The sequence below is a fragment of the Podarcis vaucheri genome (genome assembly GCF_965113315.1).
Source record: "Podarcis vaucheri genome assembly, chromosome: 9".
In the NCBI taxonomy this organism is placed as follows: domain Eukaryota; kingdom Metazoa; phylum Chordata; class Lepidosauria; order Squamata; family Lacertidae; genus Podarcis; species Podarcis vaucheri.
The window spans coordinates 27022533-27044313 of NC_138767.1; the positions used below are offsets into that span (position 1 = coordinate 27022533).

The 21781-nt window shown below is 41.9% G+C and overlaps 1 protein-coding gene across 30 annotated transcripts in view; it reads left to right on the plus strand.

Annotated features, from left to right (window-relative positions):
* ANK2 (ankyrin 2) overlaps positions 1–21781 on the plus strand; it is a 318251-nt gene that overhangs the window by 163013 nt on the left and 133457 nt on the right. For 4 of the 30 annotated variants that reach the window (XM_082236869.1, XM_082236845.1, XM_082236855.1 and 1 more), the window contains exon 1: positions 18016–18361. The exons of 8 other annotated variants lie outside the window; for them this stretch is intronic. In XM_082236869.1, the coding sequence (XP_082092995.1) occupies positions 18227–18361 (135 nt within the window). In that variant the 5' untranslated portion in view covers positions 18016–18226. Of the gene's footprint in view, positions 1–1499; positions 2443–18015; positions 18362–21781 lie in introns of those variants that run through there. 18 more of the 30 variants (XM_082236852.1, XM_082236858.1, XM_082236856.1 and 15 more) reach the window with 8 other exon arrangements.

Consider the following 21781-nt stretch of genomic DNA (forward strand, 5'->3'; position numbering starts at 1 on the left):
CTTTCCCCAAATCTTGATGCTGCCTTCACCTGTTCTCCTTGATGCTGCCTTCACCTGTTCAGGTGTGATGTAAACATGAATAGTGCATGCAGGGTGTATACATCATCCCTATGCATTCTGGTCCCCAACACTTGTGACTTTCCCACTTTGAATAGGAGGGTCTGTATGGGGCTTCTAAGTGTGTTCATGATTCAGGATCACATAGAGGCTCTTAAGCTCATTTGGTGAGCATGTTATGAAGCACCCTTTAGGCATGTCCACTCAATGCAGAGAAGTCAGGGGTGGAGCATGTGGGGACCAGTGTTTGCAGGTACATTTAGAATGTGGTGTGCCCCCCAACTTCTGTTTACATAGAGTTTTTAATGTATTTTTAGTATTTTGTTGGGGAAACCCAGCCAGATGGGTGGGGTATAAATAATAAATTATTATTATTGTATATTATTACATTACTTAACACAGGTTAAGTGATGCACTCACTAGTGGAAGCTGCTGAGTGAGTTTGTTACCCAGTGGAACTCCCATTCACTTCCCTTGGAACACTTTCCAAATGCCTAGATCTCTTTAGTAATAGGCTGTCTTTTGTGCCTTGCTGAAATGCAGACACTGGGTCTGAGAAGAGCTCTTCTGTACCACTTCAGCCATTGTGCTGCCCAAAGGACCTTGCGGTACAGCCAAATTAGGGCCATTTAATTGAAGAGTTTTTGGAAATACCCGTTACCTTCTGCTTTGGACAATGTTGTGCTAAAAATAGAGGAATGCATGATTTCTCACTTGGATTAGGGAAAAGACCATTTATGTGCATTGCTTACTTACTCAATTATGGGCTGAGAGAGACTTCCGGTTTTGCTGTGGCTTTTCAGGCTCATTGTTTTACGTGTGTCTCGAAAGGGGTAGCTGTGCTGATTTCAAGAAATCATTGTTATAATGAATGCATTTGCAGGAGCAAATACTTCCTAGGTAGGTGGGGCTGGTGTTTTGCAAGGATAGGCTGTTGGGATATGCAATCTGCGGGATATGCAGTCAGGAGATGATAGACCCCACCCCATCTGCACCTAATATAAAAGATAATAAAAGCTCATCTGAAATGTTCTGGGAGGGGATAATTCCATCCCCCTCTTTTGTAATTAAAAAGATGCACACTCTGTTTTCATTTCTCGTACTCCAATAATCATCCTGTTTTGGTTTAATTTTTTATTCCTAATGTAAGCACTTCACAAATCAGATAGCCTTTAAGTAATGTATACTGCAGACTAAGATATTCTACATTTTATTACCCTCCCCCCACAGAATTTAGCTGGCTGGGACAGGCTGAGCCCAGATTATGCTGCGTGTTTTCCTTGCTGAAGTCCACCCTCAGAGCAGCACTGGGATCGCCTCTTAATGCAGTTCTCCTAATGCAGCCTCACGTGGACTCTAAAAAAACGACACAATGAGGACCTGACTATTCCCAGCTTCTTCCCTTCTCTCTCCCTCTCTCAGCTCACTCAGCCATGTATTTAGCTAGGAAGTCACTACCTGCAGACTGAACAGGCTGCAGCCGGTCTGTTCTGAGCATAGCAACGTTTCCTCCTTATCCTCCCAATTCCTTTGTTTTTGGGTGGAGAAAGGCGGCAGGGTGGGGAGGAGAGAGAGAGAATAACTGCATTTAATAAGCAAGGGAAGGGAAGACTGGAATGGAGAGATGTGAGGAGAACAGAGCATATCATGTGCTTTTTAGCAGAGGCAGTTGCAGCGGCAAGTCATTAAGCCAGACTGCACCATTTTCTTCCCACCCTGTAACGAGGTGATGCTGGTAGCTGCAAGGAGCTGTCCACCCCTACCCACCCACTTCTAAGGATTCTACAGAGGTGGCTCCATCCTGGCTCTCTATCCAGCATATGCAGCCGGTCTGGAGGAATCCCAAGAGACCTTCCCAGCTGGTGAAATTTGTGCATAGGATGAATTTTCTTCAGCCGTCACAGGAAATCTAAAGTGCTTCCTGCTTTTCTGTGAGGCTTCTCCTCCATAGCTCTCTGTGCTGCTGTGTGCATGTTCCTTCCTACATGTGTGCGGGGGGGGGGGAGCAAGGGGGAGACTTAAAAACCAGGATATGCCTATCTTGTGCTGAATTATGGATGCTGCAGAGGCTGGATCACAGCTGTGACCTATCAGAGGGTGCCTGAGGAGGAGGGGGAAAGAGGAAGAGCGGGAGAAGAGGATTGCCCTGTGGATTTCTGCCTTCCAGCATCACCTCCTCTGTGCCCTTGCGAGATAAACAAATCGCCTGGATCTCAGTGTGGTGGGAATCGACTGCTCTGAGCAGGTGCTCCCCTCTGCAAAATGGCTCACGCCGCTGCTTCTATTAAAAAAGTTCGGGAGGCTGAAAACGATGAAAGGGAGAAGGAGAGGGAGAAGGAGAGAAAAAGGCAAAGGAAAATCTCTAGGGAAAATCGGAAGCGCAAGGTATGAGCAAACGTACCCCACCATCACTCTCCTCCCCCCTCCCCATATATATAGGACACGTACACAGGTGTCCCCTGCAAGATATGCAGCAATGTCTCCCTTTCCACTCCAAAATTTTGCATCCCCTACCCTGCCATAAATGTTTTGCTTACTGCAGTGAGAGCAAATAAAATAATTCCTAGCCACATGGGTGCAAGCATATGAAGATGGCCAATGGCACTTCTTTTGCTTTTCTTCTTTTATCTTCAAAGCTCCTAGGCTCTGTTTTGATCACCCAGGAGCCAGGTTTTTTATGTCTCCAGCTGTTTTGAAACTGTTTACTGGCAGGGAATACTGCAATTTTGTGCTGCGCTTAATCAAGATAGGTTTTGAGGTCTGAGACATTTCCCCCCTTTCCCTCTGTTTCCTTTTTTTTTTTTTTTTTTTTTGCTGTCAGGTCATTAGCATGCAGTTTTACATGAAATCCAAATGCTATAAACTGAATAATCTGTTCTGTTGCTTACTGTAGGCATCAAGTGTGGATCCTTTGCACCTCTATTAATGGGCATTTCACTCTGTTCATTTTACAGCATTGTTATGTGATTCATCCTGTACGCTGCAGAAGCTTTGTGTGTGTTTTTAATTAACTTAGGTTGTCTGCTTCTCTGCTTTTCAATACTGACAACCATTCTCCAGTCATTCTTCTCTGAAGTATTTGTAATAATGCCACTGTTTCTGAGATGTGTTTAGGATTGGGAAGCTAGTGACAAGCTAAAACACCCTCCCCATCCCAATGCTTGTTGCTTATTTTGCCAGGGAAAATGATTTTCTATAAATTGGAAGAGAATATAACAACAATAGTGGTATTGTTGGATATTGTGGAGACCTGCATTGAGGTTATATTCTTCGCAACTCAGAACCACTCATATATTTTAGGGCAGTCTCCCACTTGGCATTTGCCTCTGAAGGTATAGAGGTGTGGCTTTTTGTTTAAATGTACACTGTCAGGGGTGCAGATCATGAGGGTGTTTACTTAGTAAACAGAAAGAGGGCCTTCTTGATAGTGGCACCCACCCTGTGGAATGCCCTGTTATCCGATGTCAAGGAGATGAGTGACCATATAACCTTTAGAAGAAATCTGAAGGCAGCCCTATGTAGGGAAGCTTTTTAATGTTGATTTTTTAAAATTATGTTTTTATATATGTTGGAAGCTGCCCAGAGTGGCTGGGGCAACCCAGTCAAATGGGTGGGGTACAGATAAATTGTTGTTGCTGTTGTTAGTGCATGAACACAAACCCTTCATCAGCTGAGTTTTCTCAAGTCTTGCTTAAAGAAGCAGGTGTACAATATTCACGTTTAATGGGGTACGTTAATGTGTGTCCAAAAGGACACCTAGGCAGGGAAGCAGCCATTGGTATACAGTACAGGAAAGGCTTCCTTATTTGCTACATTTTAACTCATCTGTAGTGCTACTTTGTCTTCTGTGCCTATATAAATTGGCTGCTGTTATATGCTCCAGGTGGTAATTGCCCCCCTCTCTCCCTTCCTTCATACACACATTCCTTCCTGCGGCCCATGTTGTTGTGCTGATATCACACAGGCATAGGTCCAGTCATACTACATTTTAACATGCAGATATGTTTAGCAAATTGCCAGAATTGCCATTCCTGCTGTTTGTTTTCCCCGCCCCCCCTCCTCAGTGTATTTATGGATTGTAATTCCCACCCCTTGCTATTGTGGAATGAATTATTCAGTCTAAAATTCATGACAATTATATATATATAATTGCTGGATACCTATGGGATGCCTGATGTGATCTGTCTGACTTCTTGAAGGCTTTGTTTGCTACGTTCATTAAGTTGCATTAGAATTCTCTTTATCAGGACATGAATGCCATTTCCCATATAGGCAGCACTGGGATGTGTAGCTGATGAAGGCAGATTGCGATTACTACCCTAATCCTCTAAATGGAACACTACAGCATAAGCCAGCCCTTTGATTATACGTTCGATCATTTCCTTATAGAACATATAGTATATTTTACTGTTATGTGTAGTATATAAATATGATTACCAACTCATCTGTGCATGTAGAAGGGTGCTTTGCACTGAACTGATTTTGGAGAGCTCTCTCTGATTTTATCTGTTTTAAACCAGAATGCTGAGGCTCTTTAATTAAAGTTGAATATAATTAAACCAGTCCCTTCTGGCATCTCTTTTGCACAAACTGCTGCATGACCTTGATTAGAACCAGGCAGACTTAGAGGAGTCCACATGTTAGGAATATGTTGGCCACAGAGGATGGGGAGATCAACATGTTCCCCTCTAAGAAGCAATAATAGGTCAGAGCTCAGCATATACCAGGGAATTACTATGCTTCTATTTGCTTTGTTCCGTTTAATATTCAGCAGCCAGCCTCACTGTGTCTGCCTTTTACTGCAGCTGCACATTCACTGTTACATAAATAGCCCCCTCAGTCGCACAGCAAACTTGCTTTCTAACAGGAATGGGTGTGGTTTAAGCAATGTTGCCCTTTACCTGTAGAAATATAAATCTGTGTGCACGGCAAAGAAGGAGATAGCATAATGCTGTGTAATGTAAAGTGATGAGTGTACTTGGAATGTACACAGACCCTTCTTGGCAGTCATAAACAATTTTGGGTAGACAAAAGGCCTGAGTACCTTTCAGGATTGGGATGACAAAGGCAAATTATAGGCTGTGCACATAGCACCAGTTTAAATGCAGCTAGGTCCTTTCCCCCCTCAATTCAGATTGAATCTGGATTGAGGGGAAACATATAAAAATGCCTAAGAAACAAACCAGCTGTACACACAGAATTGGCTCGATTCCTTCTCTTTACTTTAGGGGAAAGCGTAAGCCCTATGTACTAATGTTTCCTCAAGTTGGTATGTGTGAGACTTTGACAAGGGTGTGTGCATTTTCAACAGGCCCAATCTGGCCTGCTCTTTTTTCTTACCAGGTTCCAAAGAGTCAAGGATTATGGTTTCCAAAAGTGTGATTCACAATGCCCCTATGATTGTGATGTTGCATCTTCCTGTGGGCTCTGTTATCTCATATTGAATGGGAAGTGGGGGGGGGGAGGGTTCTGTAGGAGGAAAAATGTGGGAAGGTGGTAGCCTATTGACTAGAAGGGAAACTGGGAAGTTGTGCATGAACCAATAAGGTGAGGAAGAAGCAGTATATGGAATAAAAGAACAAAGTGGGTATATTCTAGGTTAGGGTGATGAAAGGAAGATCAAGTAAGTTTATGGCAGGATGCGGGGGGCGGGTTTGTTTAATTTTAATTTTAGATTTTCTTATTACAGTGGTACCTCGGGTTACATATGCTTCAGGTTACATACGCTTCAGGTTACAGACTTCGCTAACCCAGAAATAATGCCTCAGGTTAAGAACTTTGCTTCAGGATGAGAACAGAAATCGTGCTCTGGCGGCGCGGCAGCAGCAGGAAGCTCCATTAGCTAAAGTGGTGCTTCAGGTTAAGAACAGTTTCAGGTTAAGTACAGACCTCTGGAATGAATTAAGTACTTAACCCGAGATACCACTGTAAAGGGATGAGGGGAGAAGATAAACATAAGATCTAAAAAAACCCTGTAAAATTACTTCCAAATACTGATACAGCAATGAAGTGTATTGCATATCAGTGAAAACTATGCCTAGAAATAACTGGCTATGGTTTTATAAAGTCTGAGAAACACTGGCATATCTATGAGCTGAAGGGTTTTATGGTTGTTGATAGGAAGCCACTCAGAAGGGTCTCTGTCCCTAAGAGTCTCTGCTTGCTATTGGCTGAGCAGATGTCATAGCAAGTCATCCAGATTCTAGAGAAAGGTTGGACATAGATGGGGCACCTAGGAAAAGACGGTTGGAACATGGAGAAGTCTAGAAGAATCAGATGAGTGTGATCAGATGCTTCTTCAAAGACACACAAAAAAAGCTTGATATTAGGAAGCCATGTTCTAGCCTTTCCTTGGCCTGCTAACTTTTTGCATGCAAGTTGTTATTTTTATGGAGGAGTGAGCATTCAGCCATGTTAACTCCTCTAGCCTGCAGTCTGAAGTGGTGCAGCCCAGACACAGATTTACCATCTCAAAGAGAGCTACAGGCCTGTGCAGGGGGCCAGGGCAGCCAAGTACACTTGCCCTGTTTCTCAGAGGGCTAAGTTGGCTGGGGACCCCAGCTAAGGACAGACTGCCTTTTCGTTTGAGTTTATTACCTTATCCAAACAAGTCTTCCACCCCGGGCCTCAGAGAAGCTCCAAGGCACCTATATGAGGCTTCTTTCATTTTCTTTTCATTCTTCTGCACCACCCCATGTTCTGGCCCTCCTCTGAAGTAGAGTTCAGAATCAATTAGGAAATTAGGCTTGAGTTGAGAGTGAATCTGAGAGTCTTAATTTGCCTCAGTGTGCAAGAGGGCGTAGCCAGATATGATGAGACAGCTAGTCCCAGTGAAAGCAGTTTGAAAACATGTTTAAAATTCACCAGCAGAAAGCAAGTGACTGCAGGGAAAGTGCATGTTGGATAAAATGCAGCCATGGGTTTTCATATTAGTTTTGTTGGAAATGGCCCCTGCTCATATCTGGGTACTCCATTTCACTGGCTGAAGTAATTAAGAACTTGTTTCTGAGGATGGGTGGGTGTGGAACGGGAGAGAATAGGCAGTGAGAAGAGCGTATGCATGGCAGAAGCTGCAGACTTGAATACATCTATTTACATATTGATTGCCAAATCTTTTGTTACATGTTAATATGGGTAGCTCTGAAGTACACACACACACACACACACACACACACACACACACACACCTCTAACCTTTAAAAATATGCTTTGTGTCCACAACTGTGTTTTGAGCCCAGGCACTGCAGGATTTTTAAATCTTCATTTGTCAGAATAACAGCATGTTTCACCCACCTTGTGATAAAGCTCTACCTCATTCGCTCATCTTACAGATCAAACGAGTTTGCCATATCACCACAAATCTTTTAAAGGATTTCTGCAAATCATGAAGACAATGTCTTGGTACCTGTGGGGAGCTGTTCTATGTGAACTGCTTGTTAAACAGAGGCAGCCACTACGGCATGGGCAGCTGTTGTGATACCCTCCAGATGTTGCTGAACCATCATTCCTGACCATTGGCCATGATTGCTGGGGCTGATGGGAGGGGAAATTTGTGCTGGAGGATTTCAATCGTCTAATTCCTTAGTTTGAACTGTGTGCTGTTTGAAGAAGTCCATAAGAGGGCCCAAACAGACCCATAAATACTTAGAAAAATATTTGAGCTTTCAAAATCAGACTTTCTTCTAAAGAATAAATAATTACATTTGGTTATCTTTGTTTTCAAAGAATGTTTTTGACCACTGTCCTAAATCTGAACTATAAATTCTCAACTCCTTTCAGACACAGATAAATGTGAAAACTTTTTTTTTATATAAAACACATTTCCATATCAAAACCATGTATGCTCACTTCCAGAGTAGATTAAATGTTTGCTGCTAATATATAATCCTATGATAACTATGTTTGTGACCCAGATGTAGATGATTGCTGAAACAACATCTGCCTTTCAAGGGAACCAGCTTAGTTTTTTGTTTTGTTTTTTGTTACTGTACTTTCATTTTTTAGGAAAGTGGAAAAGGTTGGCAGCAGTGCTTAGAATATGTGAAAGGGGAATAAGTACTAAACATCTCTGGCAGCAAAGTCTGTATATATACATCTTTTGAAAGTTAGGAATGTTTTAAAAACTGATGAACAAGATAATGGGAGATCAACAGTAGCTGAAGCCAGAGTCAGTGATGGGCAGGTAATGGCAGGCAGAGCCAACTAATTCTAGTTTCCCCCTATCCTCCTCCTTACAAGAGCAACATTGGGACCAAGGAAGAGGAAGCTTACAGCACTGCAACACCCAAGAGTGTGTTGTATGTAAGAATGTAGACAGGGAGGAGCTGGTTGGGGACAGACTGAGGTTGGTGAGACATTTGCCCTAATCGACCAGCCTCCACTGATGGTGAGCATGTGAAATGTAGACTTCATGAAGGGCATTGGAATAGTTCCATGAAGGAAATAACCAAAGCTAAGCTTGTGCTTACCATTATTCATAGCATGCTAAGAATGTAATGAGATGCTTGGGTAGGTGCTGCCACACCAAATGCCCAGTCTTGACATTGTGCAGAATGGTCTACCTCTTCTGCAGAATGTTATGATCATTTGGGTATGTTGCAGGATGAGTCGATCTTTTAGGTATCCTGGTACCAAGCTGTGTAGGGCTTTCTACACCAATACCAACACCTTGAACCAGGCCCGGAGATCTGTTGGAATACGCTAGCTCTGGATTTCTTGCATGGAGCAAGGAGTTGGACTACATGACCTACAAGACTTTGTTGAACTCTGTTCAGGCACGGCGCGATTTGCACCTCTGCACATGCGCGAGCGGTGAAACCCGGAAGTAACCTGTTCTGGTACTTCCAGGTTGCCACGGGACGTAATGAGAAAAGACACAACTTGAAGCAGGTGCAACACGAGGTATGATTGTACGTACTCTCATCTGAAAGTTAGCAAGAGAATAAGCCATTTCTCACAGGCTGTGCTGTAGCTACAAAAGAAATCATTCATATGTATTTAATTGTGAAATTTATGTTGTGTGTCATGGCTGTGCTGAGGTTTTTAGATGCCTTTATTTGAGGCACCTAACACACATACATGGCTGTGTAGCTGCAGGAGTCTGCCAGTGATGTCCTATGGATATGTGGTGCTGGGAAGGTTTCTTTCACTAAAACACTTACTTTGTGCTCATTACAAAGAGGTAATTGTGCTCTTCATGGCTCCCCAGCAAGACTAACTATGTTTTGCATCTGGACTGAAGTGATATGAAGATGCCATGGGTGGTGTGTGACCCAGAAGATGTCCCTGGGAAACACAACCTGCCCAGAACTGAGCAGAGAAGAAATATCAGAGTTGGGAGTACAGATAGGCAGTTGCACAGTTCTGTTACTACAACAAGAGATCCAGTAAGACCCCACCTGCCTCTCTATCCCTGCAGAGGGAGGATCCGTTCAGAAAGAAGAAGGAAGGGGCCTTTCCTTTTATGATGCATTCACATCCCACCTTTCCTTCAAGGAGCTCAAAGTGGCGTGCATTGCTCTCCCTGTCTCCATATTATTTTGACAACAACCCTGTGAGCTAAGCTAGGCTGTAAATCAATGGCTGGCCCAAAGCTCACCCACTGAGCTTCATAGCCAAATGGACATTTGAACCCTGGTCTTCCAGGGCTTAAGTCTTGACACTTTAACCACTATACCACACCACTTAGTCTTTGCTCTTATATAGACTGGATTCAATTTCATCATATGTTTTGCCAGCTGACCAAGTGAGGTGGTTGAGTTTGTGTGTTCACTCTGTCTGGCCACTGTTGCCACTAGGTCCAGAGGAAGATGCTGGTGAGCATTGCCTGAGCATAGTGCTGTATGGCTAGGGGCTCAAGCACCCAGGAAGTGGCACTGGACTGGACTTGCACCCTCTGAAGTGTTGGAGGGCCTGGCCAGGTTCCTTTAGAACAGCCACAGTTATGCGGAAGGTTTCTTTTTCTTTAAAGCACCACAGGTCTTCAGTGCTATAATGATGTTCTAGGTTATGTTGCTACTGATGAACATCTTTTGATGTTCCAGGTTTAATAATGCAAGCATTTCCTTAATTATTTATGGTCTCTGGTTTGTTCCATGCTAAGATGTATAACGATGTGTTGCCGCTTGACATTTTTGAAGTTGGCAGCACACAAGAGGATTAGCATATGATGATAAGTGCCTGGTTAATTCTGCATCTTTTAGGGAGTTTCTTTTTAGGCCAAGCATTCTTGAGACTGGTGCTGTTGCTTTGTATGTAGAAGAGCAGGGAAACTGCATAGGATGAATGTGCATCCATAATACTTGCATGCCTTCTGCAAACCTCCTTCAGATATGCATCATTTCTCGGACACAGGAACTACTCACCCTGTGCCTCCATCTTGCCAGGATTCAATACATCTAAAAATGCATTTATAGAGATCTATCTATAGTTGTGGTTAGGCCTTTCACTGTGATACTGTTTCACCATGTAAATGATGTACTCATGCAAAATTTCTCTTTCCCCCCTATTCTATTGCGGTAGCTTGCAATGATTAATAGCATGATTTGTCTGCTTTTTTATTTATATGCTCAATGTAGTGACATATGGCAGTTCTTGGATTAAAAGATCTCTCTGTCTCTGGTACTAGCAAGAGAGGATTATTATGATTAATGCATTGAACCATTCAGCATATAGGAAGGGCCTTCTGGTGATGGTTTTTTTCAAATATGGCTAAGAATATGCATTTGTAATTGGTTGAGTGTTTAATGGGTAGCGAGGCTAGAAGTGTTGTGCTCCAGATTGCTGTTTTATCCCACCATCATCTGCATTTGCAAATGTTACTTATCAGAGAGAATATAGAGCTGCCTCAGTGAAATGGCATTTGGTATGTGAAGCATAACGGAGTTGGTGAATTTTGCAATATGACGTGTTGGGCCTCCATTGTATTCTGTTGGCATGGCACTTACCCAGCTACTGCAAATAAAACAGCATTTTATTTATATATCTAACCATCGTCCATTGCTAGGCAAATGGACATTAAGGAAGGGTATCACTTTCACACACAGGAAGATCAAGTAACTAAAATATCAGCTTAGGAACTCAATTGTAATCATATTTGAATCATTTTATAACTCAAAAAGATTTGACAACTCATTCCATTTTTTAAAAAATTGTGATTTTATGAGTTATGGATCCTCATGTTGTTTAAGCTTGTGCCTTAGAGAAAATAAATAATAGAAGCGTGTCCCCGTTTTGAGGTGACATGCAGGATAATAGAATCACAGAATTGGAAGGCTCCCTGAGGATTATCTAGTCCAACCCCACACAATACAGGAATATGCAGCTATCCCATATGGGGATTATGGGATGCGGGTGGCGCTGTGGGTTAAACCACAGAACCTAGGACTTACTGATCAGAAGGCTGGCGGTTCGAATCCCCGCGACAGCGTGAGCTCCCATTGCTTGGTCCCTGCTCCTGCCAACCTAGCAGTTTGAAAGCATGTCAAAGTGCAAGTAGATAAATAGGTACCGCTCCGGCGGGAAGGTAAACGGCATTTCCGTGCGCTGCTCTGGTTCGCCAGAAGTGGCTTAGTCATGCTGGCCACAAGACCCGGAAGCTGTATGCCGGCTCCCTCAGCCAATAAAGCGAGATGAGCACCGCAACCCCAGAGTCAGCCACGACTGGACCTAATGGTCAGGGATCCCTTTACCTTTACCATATGGGGATTGAACCTTGGCGTTATCAGCACCATGCTGTGACCAACTCAGCTATGTTCCTTTGTATGTTGAAATGTACATGTGTGAAGTTCCTGAGAATGTGAACTGTGGGTTGAAAGGCTGCAAAAAATGACCTGTGCTTCAAAGCTCAACTCATTCCCAAACTAACATGCATAGCCCCTAATTGGTATTCCCTCAGCTCTTCCTCCCTGCACCTGCAATATCATCCTCATGCAAAGGTCATTATCATTATCTTACATAGCTGTTGTAAGGTTTGCTGTGACATCTTGTATGCAAAGAGCTTTGGGCATTTGTATTCCACTATGCAAAGTATTATTATTTTACCAGCTATCAGCAGTAGTGCTATATATGTCCTACTCTTGGATATATTTAGCTGTGTATATTTAGCAGTGTAGAATCTAGTGTTAAGTGCCAAAGCAAAATAAACAAAATCATCTTCCACACTTTCTCATTTCTGTAACTTGTTCATGTATTTCTAGCTGCTATACCCATAATTTCAATAGGTGCTTTTGCTAGAGACTGCTCGTCAAATCATGTGAATTGTGTGTAAGGGGGGTGGGATCACATTTTCTTTCCTTTAAAAATAACAAATCCTGTTAGGGCTTCCATGAATCCCATGGCTTGGATGGCTACAAAGTGCTTAAATGGATTTATAGCTGCTCTTGATGTCAAAAACTAAGAGATGCTCTGCACCTGCTGTGCTTAAGCCACGTCCTTCTCAATATTTTGACTTTTCTCTTTACTCTGTGTAGTGCAAAATCCATATGGATAGTCATAAGGTTCAGAATGAATTTAAGACAAAGAAATGCTAGTGTTCAAATAAGATGAATATACTGATACTAAAACACACACTACTAAGAGCACAGCTGCAATGAACAAGTCCAGTGAAAAACATTTCAAGATAGTTACGAAGCCACACTTCTCAATCAGTTGTGTGAGAGGCTTTATGTCCTAATATATGGACTATTTTAGCCATATTAACCCGTATGTTCAGTTCACACATTCAATTCATATTTTGCCAGTAATAGGCAGAAAAGAAGGTAGTGCTCAGCTGGTCCAAAGCTCTTTGCTGGAGCATCAGTCAGTGCACTAGATGTGCGCTGCTCAGCCTTTCAGTATAGATGGATATGCTCAGAGGATGATGGAAAGAGGGCATTGGTTTTTAAGATAATTCTGCTCAGTGTTATTTAGCAACTGAAAAATATTAATCCATAATTTTTCCCTGGAGATGAATTTGAAGAAACAACTGCAGATGAGTACTGGAATTGAAAAGGACATTTCAAGGATAACCAAGCAAAAGTAAAGTCACTCAGTGAAACAGAAACGAAAGAACCAATCAAGGGTTGGTCTTAAGATGCTGATCTAAAACTGGAATAGAGACCACCATAGCTACTAGCCACAATGTCTATGTTCTACCTTCAGTTGTAATCACAGGTGGGAAGAATGCTGCTGCACTTAGGTCCTACTTGCTGGTTTCCCACAGGCATCTGACTGCCCACTGCAAGAACAGGATGCTGGACCACTTGGGACATTGGCCTGAACTGACAGTTTTTCTTATATACCTTAACTCCCCAATGAGGGTAACATTAGGGCAGACTGAGATCAAGTTTCTCGTGGCACCATAAGCCAATAGCCTCTAATTTGCCCAGCACTTTTCCATCAATGCCCTTTTGACTTCTTTGACTAATTCTAGATTCAAGAAGGTGAAAGCAACCTCTAACTTTTTTCCATTGCTTGTGTTTTTAATTATATAATACTGATGTACAGGCCAGATTACTGTCACAATCAGCTTTTGTTTTCAGTTTCTTAGCTGCTATGTGATATGGTAGATCTGAGACCCAAATAACAATGGCATTAACGAGACCCTGGGAGTTTTCCACCCTTCCATAAGGACTTTGAAATTTAAGTCTCTAAATAATACACATGGTTTGATTGCTTTGCCCCGCCTCAATCTGGCAAAAGATGAAAATATTTGCTTTCTGAGTAATTTGCCCTTAATAACTTTGAAGCAGTGTAACAAACAGCGCTAGCATTGTTAGAAGTTCACTGGCAGAAAGCTTGCCCCTTTCTTTGTCTTAGATATCTATGTAGATCACAACCATCTGCAAGTAGTTTTTGAAAGGAATGTGTGTTGATCAGTATTTGGCACCCTTTTAACTTAGTCCGTGGACTTTGTTTCCTGCTTGCCTATCCATTTATATGCTCTAAAAAGTATGCCATGCATTTTGTCAATGTTCTTCATCCAGTGGAATTCTTCAAATAACATTTATTGCCAGGCAGAGATCTAGTGTGTAGGACATGTCTCTTTTAATATAATTAATCTGAAAACTGGAAGAATATCAAGTATTGAAACCTGTTGTTTCTATGAAACTCTCCTACTACTTTGGTCTCCCTTCTGTCCACCTCTCAGCTTTGAGTCTAAAGTACCACGTAGTTTTTAGAGGAGGAAAATCCGTAGGCATGCCACCCATAGTCATTCCCTCCATAACACGCACAGACATTTCCCCTTACTTTCTAGGAGGAAAAAAGTGAGTGTTATGGTGCAAAAAATACGGTAAATGGAATTTGTGGAGTTGCAACTGCACATTGGATTTTAAATTTCACAGTATTGACAGCTACCATAAATTTTTAGAAACCTTATTCATTAGACATGGAATGTGAGAGGGCAGATATGTGTGAACAGGAAACAACACTGAGGAGGTTAACCTTTTATATTTATAGAGCATGCTTCAAGTCTCTGGGTTTGCCAACTGCTGTCTTTTATGACATTAAAAACATAGGACAGCATTAAATAAAACAAACAAAATAGGCAGAGTTGATCTGTACACATAGTGAACTCTGCCACAAAGCTAGGCTTGAATTTTGCTGAACAGGAGGCAGCTCTGTTCTGTATTTGATGGAATGTCATGGGGATATTGTGCTAAGAGTTTGATATTTCCCTTTTCATATGAAGTTGCATGCATAAATTTTGATGCCGCAGATGTTTTAAAAAACGAGAGGCAACTATCTGCAACTATGGGAGTTTCTAAACAAGTCTGTTCATTTTTGCAGCATCCTCTGTTAGTCAGGCACTCTGAGACTTTTGCAGCAGAAGGAAGGTGCAGTGCAGTGACAACTCTTCCAACTCTCACCCGCCCATAGCAAAGAAATTTGTCGGGAGGGAATCCCACTGCCCCAGTCACACTGCTTCCACCAGGCTTGTGCATTGTTGGTGTAGCTGTCTGATTTGTTTCGTTGCCTTTGTGACCTTCTGTGAGTACTTGAAAGTTGCTTCACCCACCTCTCAACAAATGCCCCATCATGTTCTCCTAATCATATTAAGAAATCCTAAAACAGGTATTAGACTGGGGTTAGGGTGGAATTGCTTCAGATGTCCATAACCTGTCACATCAATATTGCATATGGCATGCCTGGCATCTTATCAGGCAAGGAAATAGTAAGGTTGGGTTTTTTCAAGCCTTGGGGTCTTCAGACTATCAATATTATGAATATTATGATATACTTGAAGTGTATATCAGGATGTTAGACCAGCATATTTAAAGTGGATTAAAGCAGTCTGTTGCTTTGGTGCTAAAAATCTATCTTTAAAGTTTGGAAAAGGAAATACACTGAAAATGTGAGATGAATGAATTATAAATGGGTTGACATCTAGACACCTAACAAACGAATCAGGATGACCATTAATTGTCATATAACCACCCTGTAAATTTCAGAATGAATACTCATTAAGGCTGAACATAGTCTAACCACCACATAAGCTTTGTACAAGCAAATCAGGATTAAAGCTGAACAGATAGTCTGGAGGAGTCCCATGAGCTTGTTGAATTTGACTACTACTATGAATTTGGCTTACTATTAATATATCCAAATTTTGAGACTTATTGGAGATCTCAATACATGAAATCTGTTCAACTTCATATCTCAAAGCTTCCTTTGTCACACAAGTTGAATTTTATTACAATATCTAGCTATGCAATTGACACGTCCCTCTATAAATTGGCAGTAAATATAAATAATAAAATATTGCAGTAACCAAAGGCTGGACAACTTGGGAAAAAGAGAAGCACAGAGCCATTCTAAATTAACTTGACATAATTAACACGAGCATGAATTCCCCGTAGGTCAGTAATCCTAAAGGGTGAAAAACACAGTTACCCGATTATAAATCCTGGCAGCTGTGAAGGGTAACAAATCAATAGGGCAATAAAGATGTTGGATCATTGACAACTGGTTACTGAATATTGTTTGTTTCTTTAAAAAAATTGATAAAGAAGAAACAATTTTGTACAAAATCAGTAAGTACTTGAAAATGTGTGTCAAAATAACGAAAACCGTAACAGTTACCTTTACTACACTTTAGTTTAATTGAATGTACTTTTGGTATATTCAGTGGGTTGGAACCAGATTTAGGCCTTCTTCACCCAAGAACAGTAAACTGTGGTCAGAAACAAGCCATGGCTTATGGTGAATGAGCAGCGTGTTAGTGCATGCTGCAGTCATGCTTCCTTCACTCCCCCAGGCCGCAGGGGACAAAACCATAGTGTGGATGATTTAGCGGTACATGCAAACTAGCTTTCATGGTTTGTTTTTCCATACAAACTACAAAGTGCTAAACCAAAAGCAAACAATGGCTTCCATTCATTATAGGTTCAGAAAGAAACAGAATACGAGTGTTGGTTCATACGTAATGCTAACTCAGCCCCTCCATGCTTTGCTTATTACCTCTGGAAAGGGAGAAGCGAAGTGTTCAAAATTGAGTAGCATGTGCCAACCAGCATGGTGCTTCTCCTTTGTAGCCGTTGTTGTTGCTTCTGGTAATCTTATTTGTACCCCACCCATGGGATACAAGGCTGCCTTCAGATAACTTCTAAAGGTTGTATAGTTACTTATCTCCTTCACGTTTGATGGGAGGACGTTCCACAGAGCGGGCACCACTACTGAGAAGGTGCTCTGCCTGGTTCCCATAGTTTGTTTCAGTGTATGGCTTACTGCTGCATGCAAACCAGACCATAGTCATCCTTGCCATAAGGTAAAGGTAAAGGGACCCCTGACCATTAGGTCCAGTCGTGGCTTACTCTGGGGTTGTGGCGCTCATCTCGCTTTACTGGCTGAGGGAGCCTGCATACAGCTTCCAGGTCATGTGGCCAGCATGACTAAGCCGCTTCTGGCGAACCAGAGCAGCGCACGGAAACGCCGTTTACCTTCCTGCCAGAATGGTACCTATTTATCTAGTTGCACTTTGATGTGCTTTTGAACTGCTAGGTTGGCAGGAGCAGGGACCGAGCAACGGGAGCTCACCCCGTCGCGGGGATTCAAACCGCCGACCTTCTGATCGGCAAGTCCTAGGCTATGTGGTTTAACCCACAGTGCCACCCGCGTCCCCATGCTTGCCATAGACCAGCTGAAATAAATGGGACACCACTAATGTATGTCATCTTACTATCAGTTGGTCTCCACAGTGCAATCCCAGCTATGTCTACATAGAAAAGTCCTGTTGAATTCATGGAGGCTTACTCCCAGGAAAGTGTGGTTAGGATTGTAGCCTAAATCTGGATACAACCATATGTCTACTTTTCTGGTGATAAATATAATTGAGTTTGTATTCTTGGCAAAGCTCCAATTGGCTGCGTGAGGCCTGCTTCTAAGATTTGTACTTTAGAGAGCATGGCTGCTTGAGCAAAATGGTAGTGGCTCAAAGTGCCTAAAGGATACTCAAATGCTGTAATTCTGCAGAATTGCCAAAGGAATTCTATGAGGCTATGACTCATTCACCTAATGCAGATTCAGAACAAACAAATATGCCATAGTTGCATATTTATTAAGTACCATATGATGATCTTTTTTAAAAAAACAAAGCACTACATATCTAGTAGCATTTGTGTGTTAAATACAAAATAATTGGCATTTTGAATTAATCATTTCATGTGAAAGTTTTTCTCCTCCCGCAATGCCCCCCCCTCCTGGAAAGTACCGGGGTGTTAGCATACAGCATTCTGAACTGTAGTGCTTTGGGCAAGCACCAAGGGATAATGTGAACAGTAGAAGGGTAGGGGGGGAAATCAAAACATTCAAAGGCATGCAGCTGGGTAATTCAATAACCCTTGTATGCGGAGGCATTTCACACAGTAGGACTTTAACTCTGTGTTAGTCAGGCTGCCTGTATGTCGCTTTCCCCCTCCCCATTCAATTTACATGCATAGCTGGCCTGGTAGGTGTAAAAATAGACAGGCAGCGCCTGAATTGGAAATGGTCACTGAATGCTGTCTGCAGTTGCTGAGGTTCCCTTTTGACACAGGGCAGCCTGCAGAAAGAAAACTCTGGCGAGGGGAGTTGAGGGGAGCAAAGCACGGGGTCAGTAATTATCCTTCTGGATTGTTTACTGTGCCCCTTTGGAGTGTTTAGGACACTTAAAAGTCAAACCCACTTGCAGGAGTGAGCGGGGAGGACTGATATGGGCAATGCACCCGTTTGCCAGGCTTGTCACACGGACAAGGGTGTGAGAGTGCAAGGAAACATACAAGATGTGGATAAAATTCCAGACTACTATGGATGCAACAATGAAGAGGCTAAATATCCTGAGACACTGGTAAGTCTAAAGAGGCGACAAAGGGGATAAATAGGCCTTTTGACTGTGTAGAAAAGAAGAAGAAGACCTCTTAGCAAGATAACTCTTTGAACCTGCTTACTGGCAATGCTGAGCAGTGAAATAGGGTCTGTGACTTTAAAAACTGCTGGTGGCTGGATTCAGATGGTCATTCTTGGGGATCTGTTGAACAGCAAAGTAGCTCCTGGAATGTGTTTCCAAGCATGTAAAATATAAGATTGTAAGTAGCAAAAAAACTCAGGAGATAGAGCTCCTAATAAATAAAAGAATGTCTTTTACTATATTTTTGTAAGTAGACATCCCAAAGAGACTGTACTGATGTCTCATTTGAGAACATAAAATCAATAAATTGCATTTGATGGACTGTGCTATTCCGTTAAGTATATTTTCCATAGTTTAGGAGATATATAAAGGCTCAGTTACAGAAAAAAGTTCATTACACAGGTCAATGTGATCTCTCATGTTGTCAATGTTTGCAATTACTTAAGCCAAAGCACAATTTTTCAAATATTTTATTCACTATATAAGTACTTAGCAGCCTAATTCCATGCATCTTTACTTGGAAGTAGGTACTGATGAGCTCAGCAGGACTTACTTTCAAGTAAGTGTGTCCATAGGACTGCAAGCTTAGTGAATTTTGCAGGAGGGGGGAAATGCCACAAATGTATAATTTTAAAAACTGCATTCACATTTCAAGGTTAATTGTGCTGGCTCGCTGCACTATTCTCCAGATTCAGCCAGTTCTACACACTTTCACTTGAAAGTAGTTTCATGTTCATCACAGAAATAAAATGTTTGCAGTAAGAAGGGAAGTCAGATGGAATCTGAGTAGAAATCATATAGCAAATGAAGACTATATATCACATATTTCATCAAATGTCAAAGCTGTTTAAAAAGAATTTCTTTGGTATCAGTTCAAAAGTAGCACTCCCTTATAATGTATGGTTGCAATTGGCAACTTTGCATCAATGCAATCTCATTAGGAGTGGCCACGTGACATGTTTGTAACCCCACCCACAAATTTTTGATTTTCCACTTCTCCTTGCTAGTTTCCTGTCAACAATTTAGCAAAAATAATTATTATTATTTTACATTTTCAGTGTTAATATGGCATGCATTTTTAATTGGTAAAAGCTAGTTGCTTGAAATCCTTCCCTTATTTCAATCACAAGCAAAGCTATTTTGTAAATAGCTTATTGGGGATTTTTCTACTGCATTTTTGCCTCACTCTGCTTGCCTTGAAAATTAAGAACAGTTAGAAGTAGTTTCCCTTTGGAATTTAACTGAACAGTCAAGTTTACAGCAGCAGTTGAGTTCAGCAAGAGAAATTGAGGGGGAGGGAATCTGTAGCAATCTGCCCCTTGCCTGAAACCCTGGAGAGCTGGTGCCAGTCATTTTGGAGGAAAGGGTCATGGCTCAGTGATAGAGCACATGGTTTGCATGAAAAATAGTCCAGGTTCAATCTCTGGCATCTCCAGGTAGGGCTATGAAAGAAACCATGGAGAGTCATTATTTGTCAGTGGACAAGTTTGGAATTTTCTGTTTGGAATTTCTGTACAAGTCAGTGGTGTAGCGTGGGGGGTGCAGGGGGGGCGGCCGCACCGGGCGCAACATCTGGGGGTTAGGGTTAGGGGGCGCAAATCCACGGGTTAGGGGGTGCAAATCCACGGGTTAGGGGGCGCAAATCCACGGGTTAGGGGGCGCAAATTACTTGCCTTGCCCCGGGTGCTGACAACCCACGCTACGCCACTGGTACACGTACAGTACAGAGCAGTGCAAACCATGATTACCACAATTTATGGGAGTTAGTTGCAGTACAGTCTGTATGATTTTGCAGTATTTTAGGTTCAGTATCACTGAAATGGGTAATACAGTTGATGAGGTGAATAGGTTTGTCATTTGGAATAGAAGAAATGTTGTTATGGTTGAAATTCCATGAGATGGAGTGGTGTGAATCCTGATTATAACATTTAATAGGTGTTAGTGCAGTACAGCAGATCTGTTTGACTTCGTTATATAATGCTGAAATAGGCTAATACAATTTAGTTGGTGCATAAATTTCGTTGGGAAGAAAGGGCAGTATAGTGATGGCTGAAAAGCTGTGAAATGTTGGTAACTTAGTCTTTCCTCCCATTGTAGCAATATCTGCTTATTGAAGCTTCAAATAGCTAATCTTTGGGCTGCTGCAATTATGCACCTGTCATTGTAGTATGGCCCTATTTTGTTGTGCAGATATAAAGTCAAGGATCAAATTGAAGGGGCAGCTAAGGCTTTCTTAACAAAATAAAAAAAATTCCTTCAGAGACAGTATCTGAAGAAGTGTGCATGCGCACGAAAGCTCATACCAATAACAAACTTAGTTGGTCCCTAAGGTGCTACTGGAAGGAAGTTTTTTTTATTTTGTTTCGACTATGGCAGACCAGCACTGCTACCTACCTGTAACTGAGGCTTTCTTAGTTGTGGTTGGACTCCAACTCCCAGCAGCCCCAGCCAGCATGGCCATTGATCAGGGTTGATGGGAGTTGTAGCCCAAAAAGATCTGGAGGACCTCACATTAACCATCCAGCAAATAATAATATTACGCTGCCATCACATTTTCATATTTGGAAGAAGTACAAAGGGTAGGGTACAGGGTTGATAAAGGAACGTGAAGGCAAAGTGAGTCTCCTTCATGCCTGCTGCACACACAAATCCTTGGATTGGATTCCTTCCACATGTGCACATTGCGAAGCAGGAGATTTTCTGCCCACCCCTATCCCCAGAGAGGGTATTGTACAGGCAACCCCATTTTTCTTGTTCAGATTGCTCCTTGTTGTATTGGGGCCAGCTGATGTGTTTGAAATGGAAATACGAAGTCACAAAAGTACTCTAATCAAACATACTTTCAGTTTAATCATGGATTGAAAAGAGTTGCCTTAAACCCAACTAACAGTGAAGAGTGTTTGGGTTGGATTCTGATGAAGGACTTTCTTCTGATAGGTTGTAGTTGATTTCTCCCTTATAGTCACTGTCCCCCTCGAGACGAATGCCAACAGCATGATATTTTTTATGTTTTCAGGAACAGCCATTGGAAATCTTGACACAAAGCAACCTATTTCATCTCAGGTCAAGTAGTTTATCACATTCGTTTTTTATGTGTAATACTGCTTGCTGAGAAAGTGTTCATAACTTCCTCAGTTCACACAAATACTGCATTCATTTTGTAAAATTAAGATAGCACTTATCTCCCAGGCTCCTTTGTGTGTGTGTATTATTATTTTTTTTTAATGTAGCTTGAGAAATCCTACAAATGTCAGTGAAAGCTAGATTGCCAAATGATTACAGTGGATTTATGGGAGAGCTTTAAGGGTTAGATTTATACAGCTGCTTGTTAAATATTTTTCATCAGTATTATTTGCTGAT